General features: G+C 39.6%; 1 protein-coding gene across 1 annotated transcript in view; it reads right to left on the bottom strand.

The window, feature by feature from the left end:
* The window catches only part of LRBA (LPS responsive beige-like anchor protein), a 621,066-nt gene that overhangs the window by 164,325 nt on the left and 434,278 nt on the right, over window positions 1–22,463 (bottom strand). The window contains 2 exon segments of the mRNA XM_025198536.1: window positions 11,997–12,109; window positions 17,915–18,030. Coding sequence (XP_025054321.1) covers window positions 11,997–12,109; window positions 17,915–18,030 — 229 coding nt within the window.

Genomic DNA, 22,463 nt, shown 5'->3' with positions numbered 1-22,463 from the left:
CCTGCTGAAGAAAAACAAATGGCCTCTAGCAAGCTCATTTAAGACTTGTATGCAATGTTCAGAGGTACAGACAACTATTTCTCAACATCTCCTCTATCTAACTGACAAGTGTAACCAGTAGACTGTGACCAGCATTTTTATCTAAGCTAGATTCTTTGAGTATATTCTCATACTATGTGCATCTGGGTGGGTGTGTATATACCAATACACATAAAGAAAAGGTATAGGCGCCATTTTCTCACCATACCCAAGAATTAAAATTAGCAGTCTAAAAGACATCAGTCATGGTGTTTTAGACATATAAGCATGATTTTAAGAATTAACATTGTATTTTTTAATTGCCTACTTTGCAGTGACCTTAAATATTCCTGAAAATACAATGAAATCAAATTTTGAAATCAATGAATAATTTTGCTTAAACAGTTCTGACACATGATCCAAAGAGAATACAAAACAAGACTTCAATAGTAATCAAGAGTTCAACTTATAAATAAGTAATTTTGTTTCAAACTAAAAAATATATATATTCAAGTTCAGTGAAATATTTATATTACTATTACTAAGCTGTATTGTTCATGCAGACTAATAGTTTTTTAATTAAAAATATCAATATGAAGTAATTTAGGCATGTAAAATGATATACTACTGAAAATGCTTTCAAGACTGCTGCAAGACTAGAAGCTTGAATATAAGAATGTTTTAAATGATGCTAAAATTACGAAAGTTTAAGTCCACATATACATTTCTGATGATAACAATAACAACACTAATAATAATAATTAAAAACATTCAAGCACAAAAAGCAAACAAATCTATGTCCAGTGACAGCTGAATTTACAGCAGAACACACCCCATTCACCTAAAATTTTAAAGAACAGAAATAGGAAAAAATAAAGGAAAATATTTGCATCCATACCTCTCCAGCTGCATACAATGTTATTGATAGCACAATCAGGTGCTTCCTAAGGCTTCTATTTACATCTGAAACACATACCTAAATCCAATACACACCCAGGGTCCATCAAATACATTCTATCATAAAAAACCTTAGCAACTGAACTCATAGGCCAAGTACAGACGTTATACTTTCACTGGTACACAAGAGATCAAAAACTAGTCTATACCCATAACAAAACAGAAGTTCAGTGAATAAAATCGATCTATACCTGTGAGAGAACAGAAGTTTGGCATACGTAGTCTGGTTTCAAAATGGTGGAACCCGGTATAAGATTTGTCCTCACCCCACCAAAGGGCAAATGTGCATTCTGTTCACTACTGACCTAAACTACATTGCTCACAGAAAACCACATAACTTCATCGATTCCACCTCAGGCTTTCTGTACCTAGCCATAGGCTTTTATAAAAGTTATATCAACAGATCAGCACATCTGATTGTCATACATTCTGTGAATTTGGGTAGCTATTCTGCCTTCATACAGAAATCTCAAGGGAACTGTTGGATAGTCTTCAGTGAATAGCTATTACTTAGCTACAAGGACCAGGAGAAAAGGCATGTGCCCTGAAATCAGAGGGAAAAACTGCTGCTGAAACTGATCTCAGCTAAACTGCTTATCTCTATAGCTTCTGCAAAGGCTACAGCAATGATGACATCTGCATGAGAAAGAGGACCCAAATTTAACATAATTTTCCTGCTTGAAATCAAAGAATGCAACTCTGACATGGAAATTCACTTTACTTAACCATGGAGTTAGCTGCAATCTATTTGCTTCCAAGTTTTGAATTAAGTTCCTCCCTGAGACTTATTCCCAGTTTTTAGCATCTCTAACAATGTAGCTTTGCACTCAATTAACAATGTGATTTGACTTGGAAATTGAAATATTTGAATGATTATAATGCATAATAATCAGTTGATATACACTATTAATTGCATGTAGTGAATGCACATAGCAGGGATAAGATGACAACAAAAGAATGGCATTTACATAGCTTAGGAAATACACAGAAGAATTTAAAGAAAGAAAAATAAACTCATTCCAATAAAGATGGAATTATTATCTTGGGAGCATATGACCAGTAGACAAGTTCTACAAAATGCAATGATCTTAAAAAAGCCAATAAAGCAGTTCAAAATGGGATTCTAGCACACTGGCAGCTAAATCAATGAAGAATACTGAAAGCTGCTGCTTTGCAAATGCAGAAAGAGGTCATTTTTAAAGTAGGATGAGTGTGGGATGAGTCTTAAGTTTTAGGGCTCCCCACTAATCAATAACTCAAGAAACACTGTATAGACAAATCTTAATGTCCTTTTAAAGTGAGATGGCCTAGGTCTTTGCTGCCAGGAAAAAAACAAGAAATAAGCCTGAAAAGTTTGATTGTGTCAATATGGTAAGTAGAACCCAGGAAATACCCAGTATGTACAGTATAACAACTCCTGTCTTAAGGAAGAGAAGCATTTCCAGAGGAAGACAGGTAAGTTTTCAGATTTCAGACAGAATTCTGAGTTCCACAGGAGGGCTGAATTTGGGGTGAGGTTTCACTACTACCTTGTCCCTGTGAAATGTCATTTAGGGAAGGTCAACCTTAAGTGCTTGGAGCTTGTTCACTTCTTTGAGCAAAGCGATAGCAACAATGAAAAACATCTTTAAACATGGTAAGACAGATTCTGAAAGTCACAAAGGGTGATTCCATGGATCCCTCTCAGAGGACCCAAGTAGGATCCAATTCTCTTACCAGTAGGTAAGTGTACCTTTGAAGAACTTAGGCATCACCGAATTAAAAAAAAAGAGACAGAAATCAATATGAGGTAGGCCCTGGCTGAGCTGTTCAAAGGGTTAGAGTCCCTTCCAGTGCAGCAAGCAGGTGAATATCAAAGCCAGTCTAGAGTCTAGACCCCATAAGTGCTGTTCAAAATCAAAAATCTCTTTCAATTAGACAAGTAAGTCATTCTGATTAATATCTTCCTGCAATGCATTAAGATGTCCTAGACTGCTCTAGAACAGGCTCTGCCCATGGTACCTATTCAGCCAAAACCTAGCTGTCAAGTACCAGGACTTTTGAGCCATGAGTGTCTGAGTATCATGAGAATAACCAATTGTGGTACAAGATTAAGTCCAGACAGATTAGAATCCAATTCAGTAGATCAATGGACATCTACAGAGTCTGTTAGCCAAAACTGTGCCAGCCAGTATAGAGATATTAGAATGATTGTAGCTTAGTATGAATTTTGAAAATTGCTCTAAAGGATCAAGAAAAAGGCATAAAGTCTGGCTTTCACTGCAGAAGGAAGGTATTGGGCAATTTTTGTTAACTTTTCAGGAGTGGCCCCTATGGGGATCCATCACAGACCTAGAATTGGTTAACAATTCCTTGACAATTTTTTTTTTTTAATGAGAAAACTCCAATATATCATGATCAAGCTTTTCATGGGAATGCATCAGTTTTGACAAAACTTTCTTTGGTCCAGAATGGAATTTGCAGTCAAAGTCAGAGAGCAGGACAGACCTCATAAAAGGCCAGTGATTACAGCAATCACCTGGAATATAAGAGACTTGAGTTTAAGGTCCTACTGTGCCTCATTCAGAGACCACACTTGCATATGGTTTTCCAACATCTCAGGCAAGCATCTCATTACCAAGCCATAGATTTTTCCCAAAGAAGTTTTAATTAATTTTACAAAGTAAAAGAGCTCAACCCAGAGAGAGAGTAAGGCAGAGAGAGAGAGAAAAAGATAATATCTGACTCTGTAGCACATCAGTAAATGTCCTACCTACTGATCATTCTATCTGTGCAGTGCACCTGAAATCTTTTTTTTCAAAAATAAAAAAAATATTTTCTGGCCATCTCTACATGGAATAAATATTTCACAAGTGAATAGCTCTCATTAATTGAATCTGATGGCTACCAAGAATTTAATTCAGTACCAGAATTTTTGTCCAGAAGGGGTATGTTATCTCATCCCCATTTCTAGTCTGCAATGACCCAGTGGAAAGTGGGAAGACATTTGTCAAAGGTGGGATTCCAGTCTGACAGTTCTCAAATCCAATCTACCCCTAAAAGGTTTAGCCAGGAAGAGAGGGAAGATACTCTAGAATAACTAAGACTTCTTTGTTTCTGGGTATTTTGGTTGTTGGTTTTGGGCCTCAGCCTTTTCTGGATCTTGTTTCTTTATGGTTTCTGGTAAGGGGCCAATATATTAATCCCAAAGGATCACAGCTTTGACTTTGAGGGAATGATGTGCTTTACCCTGACCTATACCTACCCGGATATGCCAGATACCTAGAGCCAAGAGGCCATGCTTCATAATGACAACCACAGCCACAGCCATTGTCTTTCAGCCATTTAAGATGCGCCCACAGCTAAAATGATTCTACAACCATATACTATTTTTAATAATTTTCTTTAATCATCCCTATTCTCCCTGTAGGATTTTGGATGAGAAGGAAATAACCCTTTCCCAAGTGAGAACTTGGATTTGATAAAAACCGGGCCTATGCAATATGCCATCCAGAGTTGGAGTGAAGCTGATAAATATATCTTGCAGACAACACAGCAAAATTTTTTGGCTCTTCAGTAGACTTTGATTTTTCCTGAGTTTCTAGAACAAAAAAGGTCAATAACAAAGGAATCAATGAGTTTGACTGGGCTGCTTTTGGAGATGTCTATTATCTCCTCTTCACTGCTGAAAGGGTGAGGAAGTGTGGCAGCTTTTTTTAGAACAATCATATGACCATGGCAGTATTGTGCACTCAAAATATCAGAAAGTTTGATAGTTTTATTTTCCACATTTAGCCTCAATTTATATGTTCTCTGAAATACAAGATACAGGGTTTTGAAAAGCCTGAAGTTGATTGGTGTTACTGCCATGTCTGGCAATAAAGATGACTTTTTCTTTGGAGACTGAAACTACTGTAATCTCACTGTAGGCTTTTTGCCTCTAGAGCAGTTTATAAACATGCTCCAGGAGGTGAGGAGTGCTTTACTTAGTGCAGAGCTGTGCTAATGAAAGCACCTGCAGCGTCACATGTATCAGCATCCCCATGCTGAAAAATGGAACTGGGGCACTTTGAACTAAAGTTCATCAAATAAGCTTTAATTTAAAGCACCCCGTCACTGTTTTTCAGTGTGGGGACACTGGTACACATGATGCTGGAGTCTGCTGGAGCATGGTAATTACCATGTGCCAGCAGACTCAATTAATCGAGTCACCTCTGATGCACTGTAATTACAGCACATCAGAGCAGCCTCGCTGAACATGTGTAGGAGCCCTAGGGGTCTACTCTTGGCATTCAATGTGGGAGGCTTATTCAGTAATGTAAACAAGGAACAGGATCTCCTCTTTCTGAAAATGGGATCTCCTCGTTCTGTACCTGTGCATATCTCCAGTATGGCCATCTCCAGTAAGATGAAAAATTATCAAGATTGCATGCTGGAGAGGTGTAAGCCTGCTAAGATGGGCCAGGCAGTGACTATCTTAAACCATGGGGCCCAGTTTCTGGAATCCCAGTCTGAAATGGCTGCAAGATCCATTAGCTAGTGCCAAAACACAATATACTCATTATGTGTTGCCACATAGGGGAAAAACGTTCAAGGATACAAAATAGAAAGGACTAAGCCATGAGCACATAAATATGCCAAAACTGAAATTAGCTATTAGGCAAAACACTGCATGTCAGCATGTGTGCTCAAACATAATCACCATAGTAAGTGTCATACTTTTAAATGGGGAGAGAACCCCCACTCTAGCCAGGATCTCCAAAACCCTGTTGGTAGCTTACCATAAAAAATGCAAAGGGACCTCCACAGACCTAGCTAGAGATAAATACCCCTGTATTTGAGAGTCTTAGATTAATTAGAACTTGCACATAGAATACTTGCCCATGATTTAGACTGTCCCATGCTATAAAATGGCATCTAGTGCATCCATCCTTTTTAGTGATCAACCTATTGCAGGCCAGACAGGGTATGAAGTCTCCCAGGTGTAATAGTTGAAGACATTTTCTATTTACTTTTTTTCTGCTATTTGGAAAGTCAAAATGAGCAGAATATGAAGTTGAAGAATTTTCACAGATTTGATTAAAACAAAAATTTTTAAGTCTCCAAAAAGTGAAAGACTAGATACTTGCTAGGTTCTCTCTCTCTGCTACAGGATGTAGGTGGGAGGGAATTTTAAAGGGTCATTTTCCATTTCACCCCATATGCATGAGGAGACAAAAGGATCGTGCATATGACCTCTCAAGAGACACCACCATTCAAAAGAACTTGTGCACTTTATGCACATGTAGCCTTACAGTGTGATCCACATTGATACATATTAATATAAAAAATGCACATTATTAAAGTTGATGCCAGGACAAGGAGATCAGTACCAGTATTGATGCATTTGCTATCAATGGCTCCCACATACCAATTAAACAGCTCGGTTCACTGAATGTTATTACCTACATAACAACCCCTATAAAATATGGCGATAAGATATCTAAATAAGATGATTTAGAAAATATTGCTTGAAAATGATAAATAGGAGAGTAAAACATTACAATGTACACATGCACCTGGAGTGAAGACAACTGAAGATTTAAGGGGGTTTTAATAATCTTCCTCTAATGAGGTCAGTTTATAGTCTTACAAAGATGGTATGCACTACAAAAGACAGAAATTATCCATAGCACAGGTTACTTGTGTATTATTGAACCTAAAAAAAGTAATTAGAAGTGTCTTTTTCATTCATGTAAAGTCAGCCTTTGGCATCTCAGTATTTTTCAACTAATTTTGATTTCTGCATTCTCTCATGCAGAAGCTCAGGGCACATGACTTATTGTCTGCACTGAAAAATGATGGGGGGAGGTGGGGAGCTGCACTTTTGAATGACATAAGTAATACAGAAAAAATGGGAAACATTCTGGTGGGAAACTATCTGTTACATACGTAAAATAATTACTACAATGTAGATATAAACAAACTACGTAATGGCTCATACCTGACCATACTCATCTCTGTTACAGAATAAACACTCAAGTCAGAATAGGATAACTAACTGGTGGTATACTCATGGTATCTGTTAAGAGTATTTGTCATACTGACAGTAATATTAACCACAATCCAAGCTTTGGTTTATCACTGTGTGACTGATGTTCAAAACAATGTCACCAAAAGCTTCTTAATCAAAGGGCTAATTTAACCTATACATTGCAGTTCCTCAAATCTGTCATAACTTATTCACTGCAAATTAATATATTAACAAAGCTGTTGTTCAAGTTGGTTAATTTTTTTAAATTATAATATTTAGGCACAGGAAATAATAGGTAATAGAAATTGAGTACCATGCAAACTTTGGTGGCAAAAAGACCTATTATTTACATAAATCTATTGACCAACACATGATTTTACATTTTAAATTTGGAATTTATTAAAATAAATTAGTTGTTCGGACTAGCACAGTTTTTTTTAGTGTTTTAACACAAGGCATAATTTTTACTTTGCTTTCTCTCTCTCTTGAACCACTACAGCTACACAAATGTTCTACAATTATAGTTGTTAAAATTATTTAGAGAAGATAAGTGAAATATCTTTAAATATTTTCAAATGGCTTTAACAATCAAAGCTTACAAGTTGTACAAATTAGTGATTTATTATTTAAATGTTTAAACTCTATACCCAAAATTAAAGAAACATCATATGCTAGAAAATCCATAATCTTGTCTTCCACTGAATGAATTTAATACTTGGGCATTAGCAATATGTTGCTGGTTAATGATGCCCCCAAATTAAGGAAAACCTACCACCAGAGAAGTAATGTTCAAAATATAATTTAAGTGGTTGATCCAACTAGAAACGTCCGTACAGCACCCAAAACTTGAGCTAGTATGTCTATGAGACAAACAGCATTGGTGTTTGCTGTTGGTTCCAAAGTACAGCAGGACTGGAATTTATCAGAAATAGCATTAAAAATTAGCAGGTAAAAAAAGTGTTGCAGATCAACAGCAGCTAAGAATTAATAGCAGATCATAAGATGCATGCGAATTATATACATATACACCTGTCCAGATGCACACAATTCAACACTGGTGGGGGAGAACAACAAATAATTTGCCACTCAATGGTAAAATGCTCCTAAGAAGGTAGTATGTTTTCTGAAACAAGGCTTAAGCATGAGCACATTCTCCTTTTACTGCTCTTTTGATGAATATATTGTTAATGGGCACTTACACACATGCAGAGAGACTGCTCCAGCATGCTGTAAATCCAGCACATAGGAGCAGACTCAATTAATCGGGTCTGCTGGAGAGCAGAAATTAATGAGCTCCAGCACCCTCCAACGTCACATGTATCAGCATTCCCACACTGAAAAATGGTGGCAGGGCACTTCAAACAAAGCTCATCAAAGAAGCTTTAGTTCAAAGCACCCTGCCACCATTTTTTCAGCACAGGGACACTGATGCACATGATGCTCAGGTGCTTTTAATTAGCATGGTTAACTAATTAAAGCAGCCCCCTGCCTCCCAGAGCACATCTATAAACACCCAATGTCCCTAAATAGTGAACATTTGTTTTAGTATCATTCAGCATTTAAGTTATGCCAAAGATACTTAAGAGATGTTTACTACACACATCCAAAATGTCTTCAGACATTTATAACTCTGACATCAAAGCAAAAAAGAGGATTCTTTTCTTTACCCCTGAATTCAAACTAGCCATCTTTACTTTACTAACATGTCCATTAAAAGTAAAAAGGCTGCAACTCCAGCTGCACTGAAAGGATCAGTAGTGGGTGAAAACAATATTGGATGCATGCCACTTTTTGCTCCAATCTGATTCTCTAATGAGGGCTATGATGATGTTTCATGATTGCTCTAACCTTCAAAGTCAGGTAATGGCCACCAGTGTTGTTACACCAGCTGCGAAACAAAAGAATATAATTCCCTTAGGCATAAGCACTCTTGTTGCAAAACAGGAGAAAACTTTGGAAGTAACATGATGTCTTTAATTTCTGAGTTCAGTTATGGAAGCATCAGTAACATCGTCATAGTAAAGAGGAGTGCCATTTTGTATCTATATGCTGGAATGCAACTTTTAATAGTGCATCATCCCCAGATTTAGAGTACTGTACTTTGAGCACAAAAAGGACTTACTGAGAAATCACAAGGACATCTCCTAGATAACCTAAATTCATTAAAAAATTGGTCCTTTAAAAATGCAGTGTCTATATCAGTCTTCCTAGTTCTGAATTACCTTGTAACAGTGGAATGCCTGGATTTTCCATTTAGTAAAAAGGAAATCTTTTACATAAAATTTACTAATAGGCTGTAACAAACTAAATAATTCACCATTTCTTTATTCAACTAATATAACTATGTGGGCCTTAGAGAGGCTCAAGTGGCTCTTAAACTTGCCATTCTGACATGAGGCAACTCAAGCAACCATCACTCATTCCCTATAATTAATTTGCAGGGATCTTGGTTTTCTGTTTAAAAATCACAAATTCCCTGATAAAAAAAAATCACATTCTCTGATTAAAAACCCCAAAATTCACAATTAAAATGAAAACACACACACACACACAGGTATCAATTGAACACAGTGTTTTATTGATATATTTCAAATTGTAAAGCAGATTGAAAGCCTACCAGTGCCTCAATCACTATAATAAAATAAATTCTAAATACCTATAAATTTTGGTATTTGATTTTGGTTTTGTATCATGGAAAATCAAAGCTCCCCCTGCCCCCTTCACTCACCAGGACACAGGTCCAGGCCCCTCACTCCCCAGCCACAACCACCCAGCCCTGCTTATGCTCCGCGCCCCCCAACCACAGGCCCCCAGCCCTGCTGGTGCCTCCCCACTTCCTACCCACAGCCCCACGGCCCTGCTGGTGCCCCTCCCTCCACAACCACACCCTCTGCCCCCCAACGCTGCCAGAAGGGACCCCCAGCTGCCAGGGCTACAGATCCAGGGACCTGGGTCTGCAGTCGCCCTACCCCCTGCAGCAGTACCCAAGCCCCAGCTGCCACCCGTGGGAGACAGCACCTTCTATAGTGGAGCAGAGTGAGGAAGGCATGGCCAGAGAAGAGCCAGTGGGGGGTGGGTGCGAGCTGCCCACTGCAGACTCAGGATCCTCACCCTACTCCCCGCGGCACATGCTTATATTTAGCTGCTACATCACCGTAGTGATTTGTTATACCAAGGGCATGCATTGCTACAATGATGTAGCTGCTGCATCATGCCACAGCATGTTGCTATGATGATGTAGCTTCACATGTAGACACACCCACTCTCAAGGTAAACTGAGCCAGAAGCACTGTAGGGGCACAGTGCAGGTGGCTGCCAGGTCTTTAAAAAGCAGATGAGATTAAAACCTAGCATAAAAAATTACTTTATTACCTTAACATGTTTAGAATTGTATTAAATGCAATCTCAATCTGCATATTTGGGGAGGTTTATAATGTCTGATTTTGAAATAATTTCAACCTTTGTAATGTGTTTTTTTGTCCTTAAGTTATTCTCATATTTACCTCCACCAGTCCTTATTTCATCAGGGAGTGATCAAATAAAAGTTCATTATATTTACATGTATTCTTTCTGCAACAAAAAATTCTTCAAAAATATTGATTCTTACACTTCAAAAGAGTTGTCAAAATATAAAATCTATACAAGGTTACTTATGAAATATGGATTTATGTCACTCAAACAGTGTGAGAGAAAATATAGTTAGCTATGCACTAAGACCACTGACCTCTACTGGTAAGCATTAGAAAGGCTTAATATTCCTTTATATTGAGCAGTGTTCTGTTTTGCATGTAAACAGATTCCTACTCTTAGATTTGTCTAACAGATATATTGTGTTTTTCCCTAGATTTCCAGCATAAAATATGTGGGGCAATGACTGTTTCCAAGGATTTTCAAAACTATCTGTACCTCGCTAAATGTAATTTAGAACTTTAAAATAAAATCTCACTTCTCCAAATTTCTGCTGAGATCCCATGACCAGCTGACTTTCATTCATATTTCCCACTGAGTCAAAATTAATTGTTAGTTAATGATGAAGGTACATATGAAGAACACAGATTACCATTAAACAGTTAATAACTGGGTTTTTTTCTCCCCACCTTTCCCACTAAGTTAACCACTTTCCACTACTCTTAAAGACTGACATTTCTTATAATTCACTTGGGTATGACCAGATCCCCAGTTTTTTGGGATCAGGAAGGAACACTGAGGTACTTTTGCCTTTTGTGAAAGCTCAGTAATAAGCTAATGAGTAAAGACAGCAATTATAAAAATTCTAAATGTAAAATATCAAGTTCATAATCAGTCACAACTTGTAGCTAGTAACCAGAGCAGGTGACAGGCTCAAAAGAATAAATAACTAGGACAAATTAATAAGAAACCCACTGAATAGTGAGTGGACCCCATTAGACAATAGTAAAAAATGAAATTGTAATTGTTGGTAGAATGAAAATGTTAGAGAAATAGGATGTAGAATAGGATATTTGAAGTTAAGAAAAGCATATGAAATTGATATAGTTTGAATTTGGAAGAAAGGCAACCTACTCATAAGATGCACATGGAGTCCTTACACAACACATCCAAAGGTACTGACGATAACATTTATTTATACCCTGGACAAAACCAAATGATTCTAGTTGTCCTTAAAAAAATAACATTCCTCAAAAATCTACCTACTGAGAAGTAGGAAACCCTGTCAAAACACAGGAAATGAGCTTGATATCCATATTCCTCTAATTTAAAAAAAGTTTTAAATAAAATTGTATGTATGTTATAGAATGCTAGGCATCTTAGGTTAAAACAATCTTCAAGTGATATAACCGTAAATATCACGTACATAAATAATTCCTTTTCCCCATAAAACACAGTTTGTCTATTAACATAGCTGAAAGTACAAAATATGATACATCAACAGTTGCACATTCAACAGTGTTAATCTCTCTCACACTTATGGCGACATATATGCACAACAACATATGCTAGTGCAATGGTTACTGAAAAACATAACATAGAATAATAGAATAAGAAATACCTTTGACAAATCCCTGAAGTTGCTAGGAAGTGTAAGGTCCAGCTCTTCTGATTCATAATTCGTGATAACCCAAGGGAATACTGGGTACTGATTTAAGTCATTGTAAGTACGTCCTAGTGAATAACAAAAACAGCACTTCATTTAAAGGCAGTAGATTTAAACAAAATACTGACTCTGAACAAACGATTTGCTATAGTATTTGATAACCCCCAGAAGAAATGGAATTTATTATAAATCTTTTACAATTTCAATGCCTGAGTTTGATTTGTTGAAAAAGACATGAAAAAGTTTTGTTTGATTGCTAATATTCCATTTTAAATATTGCAGCCCATTCCACTTTAATTGTAAACCCTTTCTCACACTATAAAAATGACAGTTAAAACTGATTCAGTTTCTATTTTCTTTTCTTTCTATTTTTTACAGGCCTTTTTGTAGTCTAGACTATACTGGATTACTTCTAGAAATGAAAGAAGCCATGACTTCCGTGCAACAACTTTATTCAGTACAGTTAATAAAATAGCAGAACCTCTATCTCAACTGAGCAACCCTTTGGGGGCACTGGAAAAAGGAGAGGTTTAGATTTTATAAACTCTCAGTTCTTGAGTTACTTAGTCCTGGTCCAAATTAAAGAGTAGCCAAACTGAGGCATGAGTACCAAAAGTGGCATGGGCAGGCTCTGTGTGTGTGGCATGTGACAGATCAGGAAGGGAACAGGCAGCACAGCAGTAGATAGGACAGGAAGCAGAAGGCAGAGGAGACTAGGCAAGGAGCATAGAGTACGGAAACATACAGCACACAGGGAGATTGGGCAGAAGAGGAGGTTCAGAGTGGCACTAAGGGAGAGTATATGGCCAATTTGTGTCAAGCCTGAGAAAAAGGTTGGCTCTCACTGATCTAGATTAAATAAAATAGTGAAAATAAAATATTCTGTTAACAATTTGTTAGGTTGCTGTGAATGCATCTGGAGCTGATGTAGCCGTGTTGATCTAAAGACATAGGTAGACAAGGTTCTTTGGGTGAATCTGATATCTTTTATTAGACCAACTTAAATAGCTGAAAAACAATTTTTAATCAAGCTTTCAGGTTCAAAAACCCTTTGTCAGGCTAAGGAAGTTTCAGCAGTTGGTGTGTGCTCTTCCAACCTCCTGGATACTAAAGATTATGGACTAAATATAGACATTGGATTTATGACACATTATAACCTGCCTGACATCTGACTCCCCAGGTACTTCTCCACTGTTCATCCCCCTGCTCTCCCCCCTGACCCAGCCCGTCTCGCACCCATTAACTCCTCAATCTACATCTTCACTGACTGCCTATCTTGTATGCACACCAGCCCAGCCTCTGCCTTCTTTACTTTTCATTCCATCCAGGAAGAGCACACACCCACTGCTGAAACTTCCTTAGCCTGATGAAGGGTTTTTGAACCTGAAAGCTTGCTTAAAAATTGTAATACAACTGTTTGAGTTGGTCTAATAAAAGATATCAGATTCACCCAAAGAACCTTGCCTGGAGCTGATGGAATCCCCACCAAAATCTGCAAGCAGGGGAGAGAGGAGCTCATGTTACAGCTCCATGCCCTCAACTTAAGGATCTGGAATGATAAGCAAATCCTAGATGACCTCAGGGATGAGATACCATGATCGTGACAAACTTCAAGAAAGCAGACAAGCCCAACTATGGAAATTACAGAGGTATTGCCTTGCTGTCCATGTGAAGGACCAGAGGATAATCACCCAATGTGTTTCCCTGCCCACAAGCCTAAATCTGGCCCGAATAACATCTCCACACTACAGCGGGAACTCCCGGTCCACACCAGATCTGCTTTACTACCTTGCCAGGTGAGGCAGATTGGTGGGAAGCAGCGGCTGGGACAATATCCGGGGCTGCATGGAGAGCGAGAGTGGAAGACTGCCATATCCTGCCCGAATCTAAAGCCCTGGGAACGGGGCAAGAGACTGATCAGGTCTTGAGGGCTCAGAGGAGTCCCCATTAAAGAGAGGGAGAGAAAGAAAATGGACACTCTCTCCCTCGGCTTGTTTTTTTTTGTTTTGGTAATGATTAACCACCTTAGGCAGCCAATTAAGCTGGACATGGCGCCAATCTGAGAGAGAAGAGAAAGAAAGAAAAAAAAAAGGAAAACTCCGTTTGCCTCTGGCGCTGAGAGTCAAGCACCTGAGAGAAGGCAGAACAAGCAAAAGAAATTATCTTGATCCTGGCAACCAGGGAGAGGACCCGACGGTTCCAATAAATTTTCTTTTCGGTTTTTTCTTTTCTTCCGTCTTTTTTTTTTGCCGGCACAAAGCTCAGGCTGTGAACCAGCAGTCAGTTGTGGTCGGGACGGTGAAGTCACCACCCCTCCCTTTTCCTTTACATCTTCAAAGCATCAAAGTCGTGGCAGGCGAGAATAGAAAAGGAGACCCACCCCAACCAGACTGGCAGAAGGTTACGACGCGCAGGAGAGGACTGGTGAATGTCAACCGGGCACAAAGGCACGTGCCCATATCCGGTGACTACCCGACAGTCCACCATAGGAAAGATCATTGTGAGAACCCACAGGATCATTGAGTCCACCACAGGAAAGAACATTGTGAGATCACTGTGGGTAAGGAGATGGCTGTGGGGAAGGACCCAGAGAGTTCTAATGAACAGATCTGTGTCATCTTGATGAGAAGTGGCCAGGGGTGTCCCTCAGGGGCTGGTGCTTGGCTCAGTGCTTTTCAACATTTTTATCAGTGATTTGGAGGCAGGGGTGAAGAGCTCACTAGCCAAGTTTGCGGTTAACAGCAAGTTATAGGGAAATGTGGTCACGCTTTCATAGGCTGCAGATACAGGTGGACTTAAGCTAGCAAGTTGGGAAGATTGGAATTAAATGAAGTTCTACATTGAGAAATGTAAAGTTCTCTACCTGGGGACAAAAAACCCCTACACACCTACAGGCTTGGCAACACCAAGCTGACCAGCAACTGTCCATTCAGACTACGAATGAAAGGGACATGGGGGTAATAATAGACCACAGTATGAATATGAGCTGGCAATGCAAAGCTGTAGCCAACAGAGCAAATAATACCCTGGCATGCATCAATTGATGCATCTCCAGCAAAACTAGAGAAGTGATTCTTCCAATCCACTTGGCATTGGTGCGATTGCAGCTGAAGTACTGTATCCGGTACTAGGTGCCGCACTTCAACAAGGACATGGTAAAGCTCAAGAGAGTCCAGAGAAGGGTCATCCATATGATCAGAGACTTGCATGGCAAGCCATACGAGGAAAGGCTGAGGGACCTGGGACTCTTCAGCCTGAAATAGAGAAGGCTGAGTGGGGACTTGATGGTGGCTTACCGCTACATCAGGGGAGTACATCAAGGGCTCAGTGAACAACTGTTCACCATGGCACCCTTGGGTAAAACCAGGAGTAATGGCAATAAAACTCCTGGAAGACTGTTTCAGGCTCAACATCAGGAAAAAACTTCTTCACAGCTAGGGTGACTAGACGTGTAATCTTTTTATTCCTCCTACATTAACTCATAGGTATAGATTTCTTCACCATATGTACAAAATCATTGTCATCAGTTTCAATCTGGTTTGCATCCGCAGTGACTTCAGGTTATATCATTTGAAGGGCAAGCTTGTGGTGGCAGCTACTCATGGTCTTTAGTCATAAAATGTGTTAACATCTGAAGCAGCAATTGACTACAGACACTAATATGATTGATCGCTTGCATGCAATGCGATTAGTGTGGGTTGGTGTGGACACTCCTAACCATCATGACAATATAAGCTGAGTCTGAAGGGAACTAGCAGGGCATTTGGCATGACCAGAGCCAGAAAAAATGGCAACTGAGAACCAAAAAGCTGCACATGTTGCTCAGAGGGTGAGACAATTAAGAAAAACATTTTCATAAAGTTGTCATAGCTTCTGTTCTTCTAATTCTCTGATCTTTGGCACTATGAGATGCCATCTTGCCCTGCTTTCATACTATCCTGAGTTAATGTCTGGAAATTATACTGGTGTGGGATAGGCTAAATTAAGCAGAGACTAAACACAGCTAAGCGGATGGCAAGGATTAAATCAGTCCTAGAGTGGGGAATAAATCTACTGTGGGATGGACATCACCCACACTTGCAGTCGCTAGGTTCTCACCAATATGCCTTTTCCACGGACTAGGAAGCATCCCATCATTTCATAAAAATGGTATTTGTTGTCCATGGGGGTTCCATGTCTCCCTAACTAAGAATTAATCAGTTGGCAATTCACATGTTTAGTGAGTTTTGTTTAGACCTGGAGGTAGGCAAGTTTACTTTGCTTTAAGTATAGCTAGAATATTTTTGAGTACCACAAAAAGAATACTTCTCTCCTATCTAACTGCTGTTTTACTTCTTGGCAAGACCTACTTCTTTGGGATAAGTTTAAGTGCAATTCATTGACGCATTTTAATAAATTATCAAATCTATTTATCATTTCAAATGACACATCATAGGAAAAATAGGACTGCAAGAAACCTGAGGAGGTACCTAAGTTCAGCCCTCTGCTCAAGGCAGAGCCATCCCTATCTAAACAATCCTAGCCAAGTGTTTGTCTAATCTGTACTTAAAAAAAAAAAGCAGATGGAAATGCTACAACCTCTCTAGATCATCTATTCAATGTTTAACTACCATCATAGTTAGAAAATTTTTGCAAGTATCTAACCTAAATTTATTTTGTTTCAATTTAAGGCCATCGTTTCTTGCCCTGTTCTGAGAAGCCACAGAGAATAGTCTATAACCACCCTTTTTATAAGCACCCTTCAGGTATTTGAAAACTGTTGTCAAATCCAGCCTTGGCCTTCTCTTCTGCACCCTAAATAATCCCAATTCTTCCAATATTTTCTCATAAATCATGTTTCCCAGACCTCTAATAATTTGTGTTGATCTCCACTGGATTCCATCTAAATTACCCTGAAAAGCAATGCCTAAAACTTGGCACAATAGTCTACGTGAGGGCCCAGCAGTAGTGAGTCAGAGTGAAAGAACTATATTGAGTCAGAGTGGAAGTCACCACTTACTTGGAGGTAAAAATCCTTTCAATATAACTTTAGCATACTACTGGCTTCTTATTTTTAAAACAAAATCACACTGCTGACTTATATTCAGTTTATGGTCCACTCTAACCCTTGCATCCTTTTCTGTAGCATTGCATCACCAGTTATTCAACAATCTGCGCTTATGTATGTGACAATCTCCCCTAAGTGCAGAACTTTGCATTTAATTAAATTAATATTGGACCATTTTTCCAGTTTATCAAGATAATTCTGAATCCTAATAACTAACCCTGAGAGTGTCTGGAACTCCATCCAGCTTGCAAATTTGCTATGTATTCAATCCTATCCTCCAAATCATAATTAGACAATATAGACCTAGGACAGGCTCCTGGAAAACCTCAATCAATGCCTCCTGTCAACTGGAAACTGAGCCATGGATGACTACTCCTTTGGCATAATGATCCAAACATTTGTAATTTACCAAATTATTTGTAATTATTTGTACTTCAGGTGTAGGAAACTAAATTATTTATAATTTACCATTACTAATAAATCTGTTGGCAGGGTGAGGGGGTGGAGAAAGAAAAGGAATGATTGGATTATCACATAAATTATTCCTTTTCTTTCTCATGTTCTCATGTGACAAGATATTTAGAGGAAATCATAGATTCATTAAAAACTGACAGGGCTGTGCTGTGAATGCTTCTGCTACTTCCTCAAACTCTCAACCTATAGGCACCCAACCACTTGCCCCAGTGTTCATGCCACCGGAGCAGAGTACATAAATCGTTTATTTTACAAAACCATCAAAACCTATAGAGGAGCAAATGTAGACTACACATACTGAAAAAGTATAATTTGCCTTTCAGAAGAAAATAATTATGGAAGTTTACAGTACCTGCTATAGTATTTAGAAACATCAGATATTCAAAGTTTGAAATTTCTCTATGCTGCCACTTCTGGGTCATGTTGGAAGCTTTGAAAATCTGACGTGGGCTAGCCAAAGAGATCCGCCTGGAAGACAAAAATCACTATAAAGTCAGAAGAGAATGTGAAACATTTGGAAAGACTGGAGGCCTCTCCTTTGTATCTATCCACTTTTACTGCAAAACAGATGTACACTTTTTTTCATAGCTGTGAAGCTTTGGAACAGAGGCATCTATCTCTAGACACAGATATCCGAGCACCTAAAAGCTCCCAATGGGAAAAAAAAAACATAGCTGTACTTATTTTTGTGAGGTGTACAGCTAAATATCTTATTTCCTCACACACAACCTGCATCTTTCTTCCAAAAACAAGGTGTTGGAAATCTGGGTTTGCACTATATGCAAGGAAATACTGTTTAGCTGCCAGCCAAGGCAGAAAGTGGTGATTGTGGCACCAAGTCCTGGGCATCTCCTGGGAAGGATGCACCACAGGGAAGCTGTGGGGATTCTGTCCGCAGCTGGAATTGCAGTTGGCTCACAGCAGTCTGGGTCAGAGAGCACACTGCCTGCCCTGGCAAGGCTGCCACTCCCTCACAGCAGCCCAAGTCAGAGAAAGCCGTCTGTTCCTGGCCAGGCTGCCACTCACTCATAGCAACCCACATCAGAGAGCAGGGATCCCTGGCCAAAGCAGGTAAGACTCTGCCTCTCCACCCCCTCCAGCCGCTGTTGGTGTTTTCCTGCTGGCTACATGCCACCATATTGCAATGAGGATTCTGAGATACATTTGAAGCCCACATGCAGTTTTTTTGCATTTTATAATTTGCTCTTTGTAGGGCTTTTTGAATTTCATAATTTTTATATTAGATTAATTAATAGTATTTTCTAGGAAAAATCTTTTTTTTCTTCATTCTGCCTTCCTAAAATAAGGTGTGTGTTATATTTGGGGGGAAGGGGAAGGCGTTACATGTGAAAAAATACAGTAGATATTTTGGACATGTCAACTACTAGTTATCTAGTTACTACATGTGTGTAAGTTACCCATATTTTAATGGGAAACCTAGAATCAGATCAAATTTACACAGAGACATAACATTATAGCATGAAATAGTAACCATATGTATCATAGTGGTCAAAATAAAGAACTAAAAACATGTAACAACTGAACTGTTTCACATATCCTGATCTGAATATTTGTGAACATCCAATAGGAACCCTTAAGGCTATGTAAGCTCACAGCTGGTTCAAGGCAACCACATGTATTATAGTTACTGATGATTTAGAAATGCTGGGGCACAAAATAAGAACATTTTTACACGGTGTTTAAATAATGCCATCATTTGGTATTATTTTATATTCCTCAGGGGGAAAAAGATAATTAGAGAAAGAGAGGACTTTTATTATGCAGTCACATTTTCATGATATTCAAATGCTGGGGCATCTCAAACAAAAACTACTTGAGTTGGATGCCAGATTTCCTGAAGTTTCGGAAAGGAAGATATAAAGCTTTTCTCTAAAAATTATAAATCAAGCAGAGAAAAGTGTATCCTGAAATTCCATAAAACTATTATGCTCATAAATAAAAACATGTCAATTCCAGTAATTAACTATTTAAAAGGAATCTAGAATTAGCCTTTAGCTAACAAATCCTGATAGGTTAAGAAAACTGTAGCTGTCTTTATGCATTTTATCTTCATGACAAATAAACTGTGAAGACAGTTTATCAACATATTTATTGTAAATGTTTTAAAAATAAAATGGTACATACATATGATGTTCTTAAAGTGTTCATACTCAATTCTATTTTGTAAACAGAAAAAAAAATTCTTACTGAATGATAACATTACAATTTATAGCTCAGTTTTGAAAGCTTGGAGGAACTTTTCTGGTTTCTGTGAAAAACATGCCCAAAAAATATTACTGTAACTTCATGTCTATCCATTAACACTCAAAGTAAGCTTATAGCATAATATTCATAAATATAAAGGAAAAAAGTGATAAAAATGAAAATATTGAAAAATCCTTCATATTTGTTTAAAAAAAGGTTATTAAAAGTGAAGGACTATAGGGATTAAACTATAACCAAATACACACATAAGCACAGATGGTGAAGCAGCTAACATAGGACTTCATCCAAATCTTACTGACTTCAGTGGGCTCTGGTTTGAGCCACTATTATTTATCTAGAACATCCCCGTTAGCATAGACCTAGTCTTCTGTCAAAAAGACATAACCAATTAGGTCAGATTTTAGAGCAATTTTAGGATGCACAAGAAACAGCCTGCACCAAATCATTTCAGCAGCAATAAAGTGATCAGATTTGAACTCTGGCCTCCAGAGCCAAAAGAGAAATGCATCAAATAACTCTCTCTCCAAATCATGCACTTATATAGAAGTATATAGTTTCCTTCTGATGAGGAGCAGCCATTTCCCAGCCAGTCTGAAGGGTTCTGAAGCACTGAAGGATGTTACAGTTAAGCTAATACAAATGAAAATTGCCAGAAAATACAATCAGCCCTGCAACTGGACTCTTAAGTTTCAGTGAATTGACAAGCATAAAAGGAACCCAAAGTCCTTAAAGAAAGCAACCAAGTACTCTGTCTAGCAAGAAACAGCCTACTATTTAACACCCAAAAAATCCAGCCCACTTAAAAACCCCATCTCTCCATTCTTAGTATTACATAATGTAAAAGTTAGGGCTGCGAGAAGCTTTGGTCGCAGATTCGATTTGGCAGAAATTCGGCCCGATTCAATGGCTGAATCTCCAAATCCGAATAGAATCAGGAGACCCTTTAATCTCTCTGAATCAAATTGAAACCCTCCGAATCGATTTGGAGAGATTCAGACAGATTCAGAGATTTGGACACAGACACAGCTTTAAATGTTTTTCCTACATACCTCAAGGTACCAGGAGGCCCATGAAGGCTGCGATGCTTGGGCAGATGGAGCATCCCACAGGAGCATGGGGGGGTCCTCAGAGCGCTCGGCAGCAGACCCAGAAGTGGACCAGAAGCACTTCCTGTCCACTTCCGAGTCTGCCAGGGACCACACAGAGGGCCTCCCCCAAGCACCCCCCCAGCTTGGCAACTGTCGCCTCCTGGGTCTGGAGGGGACCTGGGGTCCCCCCTGTGGCTGATCACCGAGCCCAGTGGGGTGCGGGGAGGCTCCAGGTTTGCCGCCAAGCATGCAGGGGACGTCCACTGCACTTCTGTGGGATGCTCCATCAGTCCCAGCATTGCAGTGTTCACAAGCCATGCCTGGTACCTCGAGATATGTAAAAAGAATATTTAAAGCTGTGTCTATGTTGGAATTGCTGATTCTCTGAATCAGCATCAAATCTTCAGATTCGGATTTGGGCAAATCAAATGAGGGACAGCGATCCAAATCAATGAATTGAATCACTGTCCCTGATTCAGGCTGAATCCAAATCCAAATCGAATAGGGCCCGTTTTGCACACCCCTAATGTAAGTATGTTCTAATATGCCTTCCTACTTCAGACATTCTAATGCAGGGGTGGGCAATTATTTCAGCTGAAGGGCTGCTTAATGAGTTTTAGCAAACTGTTGAGGGCCGCAAGGGTAGCCCCACCCCTTGACAGGTGCCCCGCCCCTGGCTCCCATCTTGGGGCCAGAAGTCCCATTCCTAACCCCTGCCCTTTGCTACTGGAAGCATCTCCCCTTGCCCCCAGAAGTACTCATTTGGGAAGGTGGGGGGTCTGCCATCTTGGAACCAGAAAAAAAAATTATATACTCAAAATCAAACATCTACAATAACATATTTTAATTTTATTTAAAAAAAAATTTCTCCTGATTTGTGTGCGTTTGCATCATGTATATTGAGGTGATCGCATAATAGCTCAAAATGAAGTCTTAGTAGGGTGTGTATATATGTGGGTATGGGGGAGGTTTGCTGGGATGTGTGTGTGTATGTGTGGGTGGGTATATGGGGGGTTGTGGGGGGTGTGGAGGGGGAGGGTTGCTGAGGGGAGGGGGGGGGGGGGTGTATGTGTGTGTGTTATGTGTGTGTGTATGGTGGGGTGTGTGTGTGGGTTCCCCCCTACAAACACACTCCACCATTGCATACAACCCCTGCTGCCAGCAGCAGCAGCAGGCTGAGCCCTTCAGCGTCACACAGTCCCAGCAAGCCCCAGGACTGCATGTGGCCAGGCCGCTGGCTCCATCGTGTGAGATTCACATACCCAAACCCCATGCCACTGGGGGGAGCCCAGTGGTGCAGGTCATGGGGCTCAGCTGGGAGGGCAAGGAGAGGGGCAGAGCAAATCCAGCTCCATAGCGCAGAGCTCCCTGCTGTTCCCCATGACCTGCACATAGCAGTAAGCAGGGCCAGGTCATCAGCTCCATCCCAAGCGGCTCCCCCAAAAACGTGCACAGCTCAGGTGGAGAACCTGGAAACTGCATGTGAGCCCTACACAATGGAGCCAGATAGACCCTGTGCCCCCACTGGCACAGGCTCTGCGCTCCAGCTGCCCCACTCTGGGTCCCCACCAGCCCTGGCCCCATGCT

This window comes from Alligator sinensis, unplaced genomic scaffold (assembly GCF_000455745.1).
Source record: "Alligator sinensis unplaced genomic scaffold, ASM45574v1 scaffold169_1, whole genome shotgun sequence".
Lineage (NCBI taxonomy): Eukaryota > Metazoa > Chordata > Crocodylia > Alligatoridae > Alligator > Alligator sinensis.
This window is presented reverse-complemented; position numbering and strand designations above follow the sequence as displayed.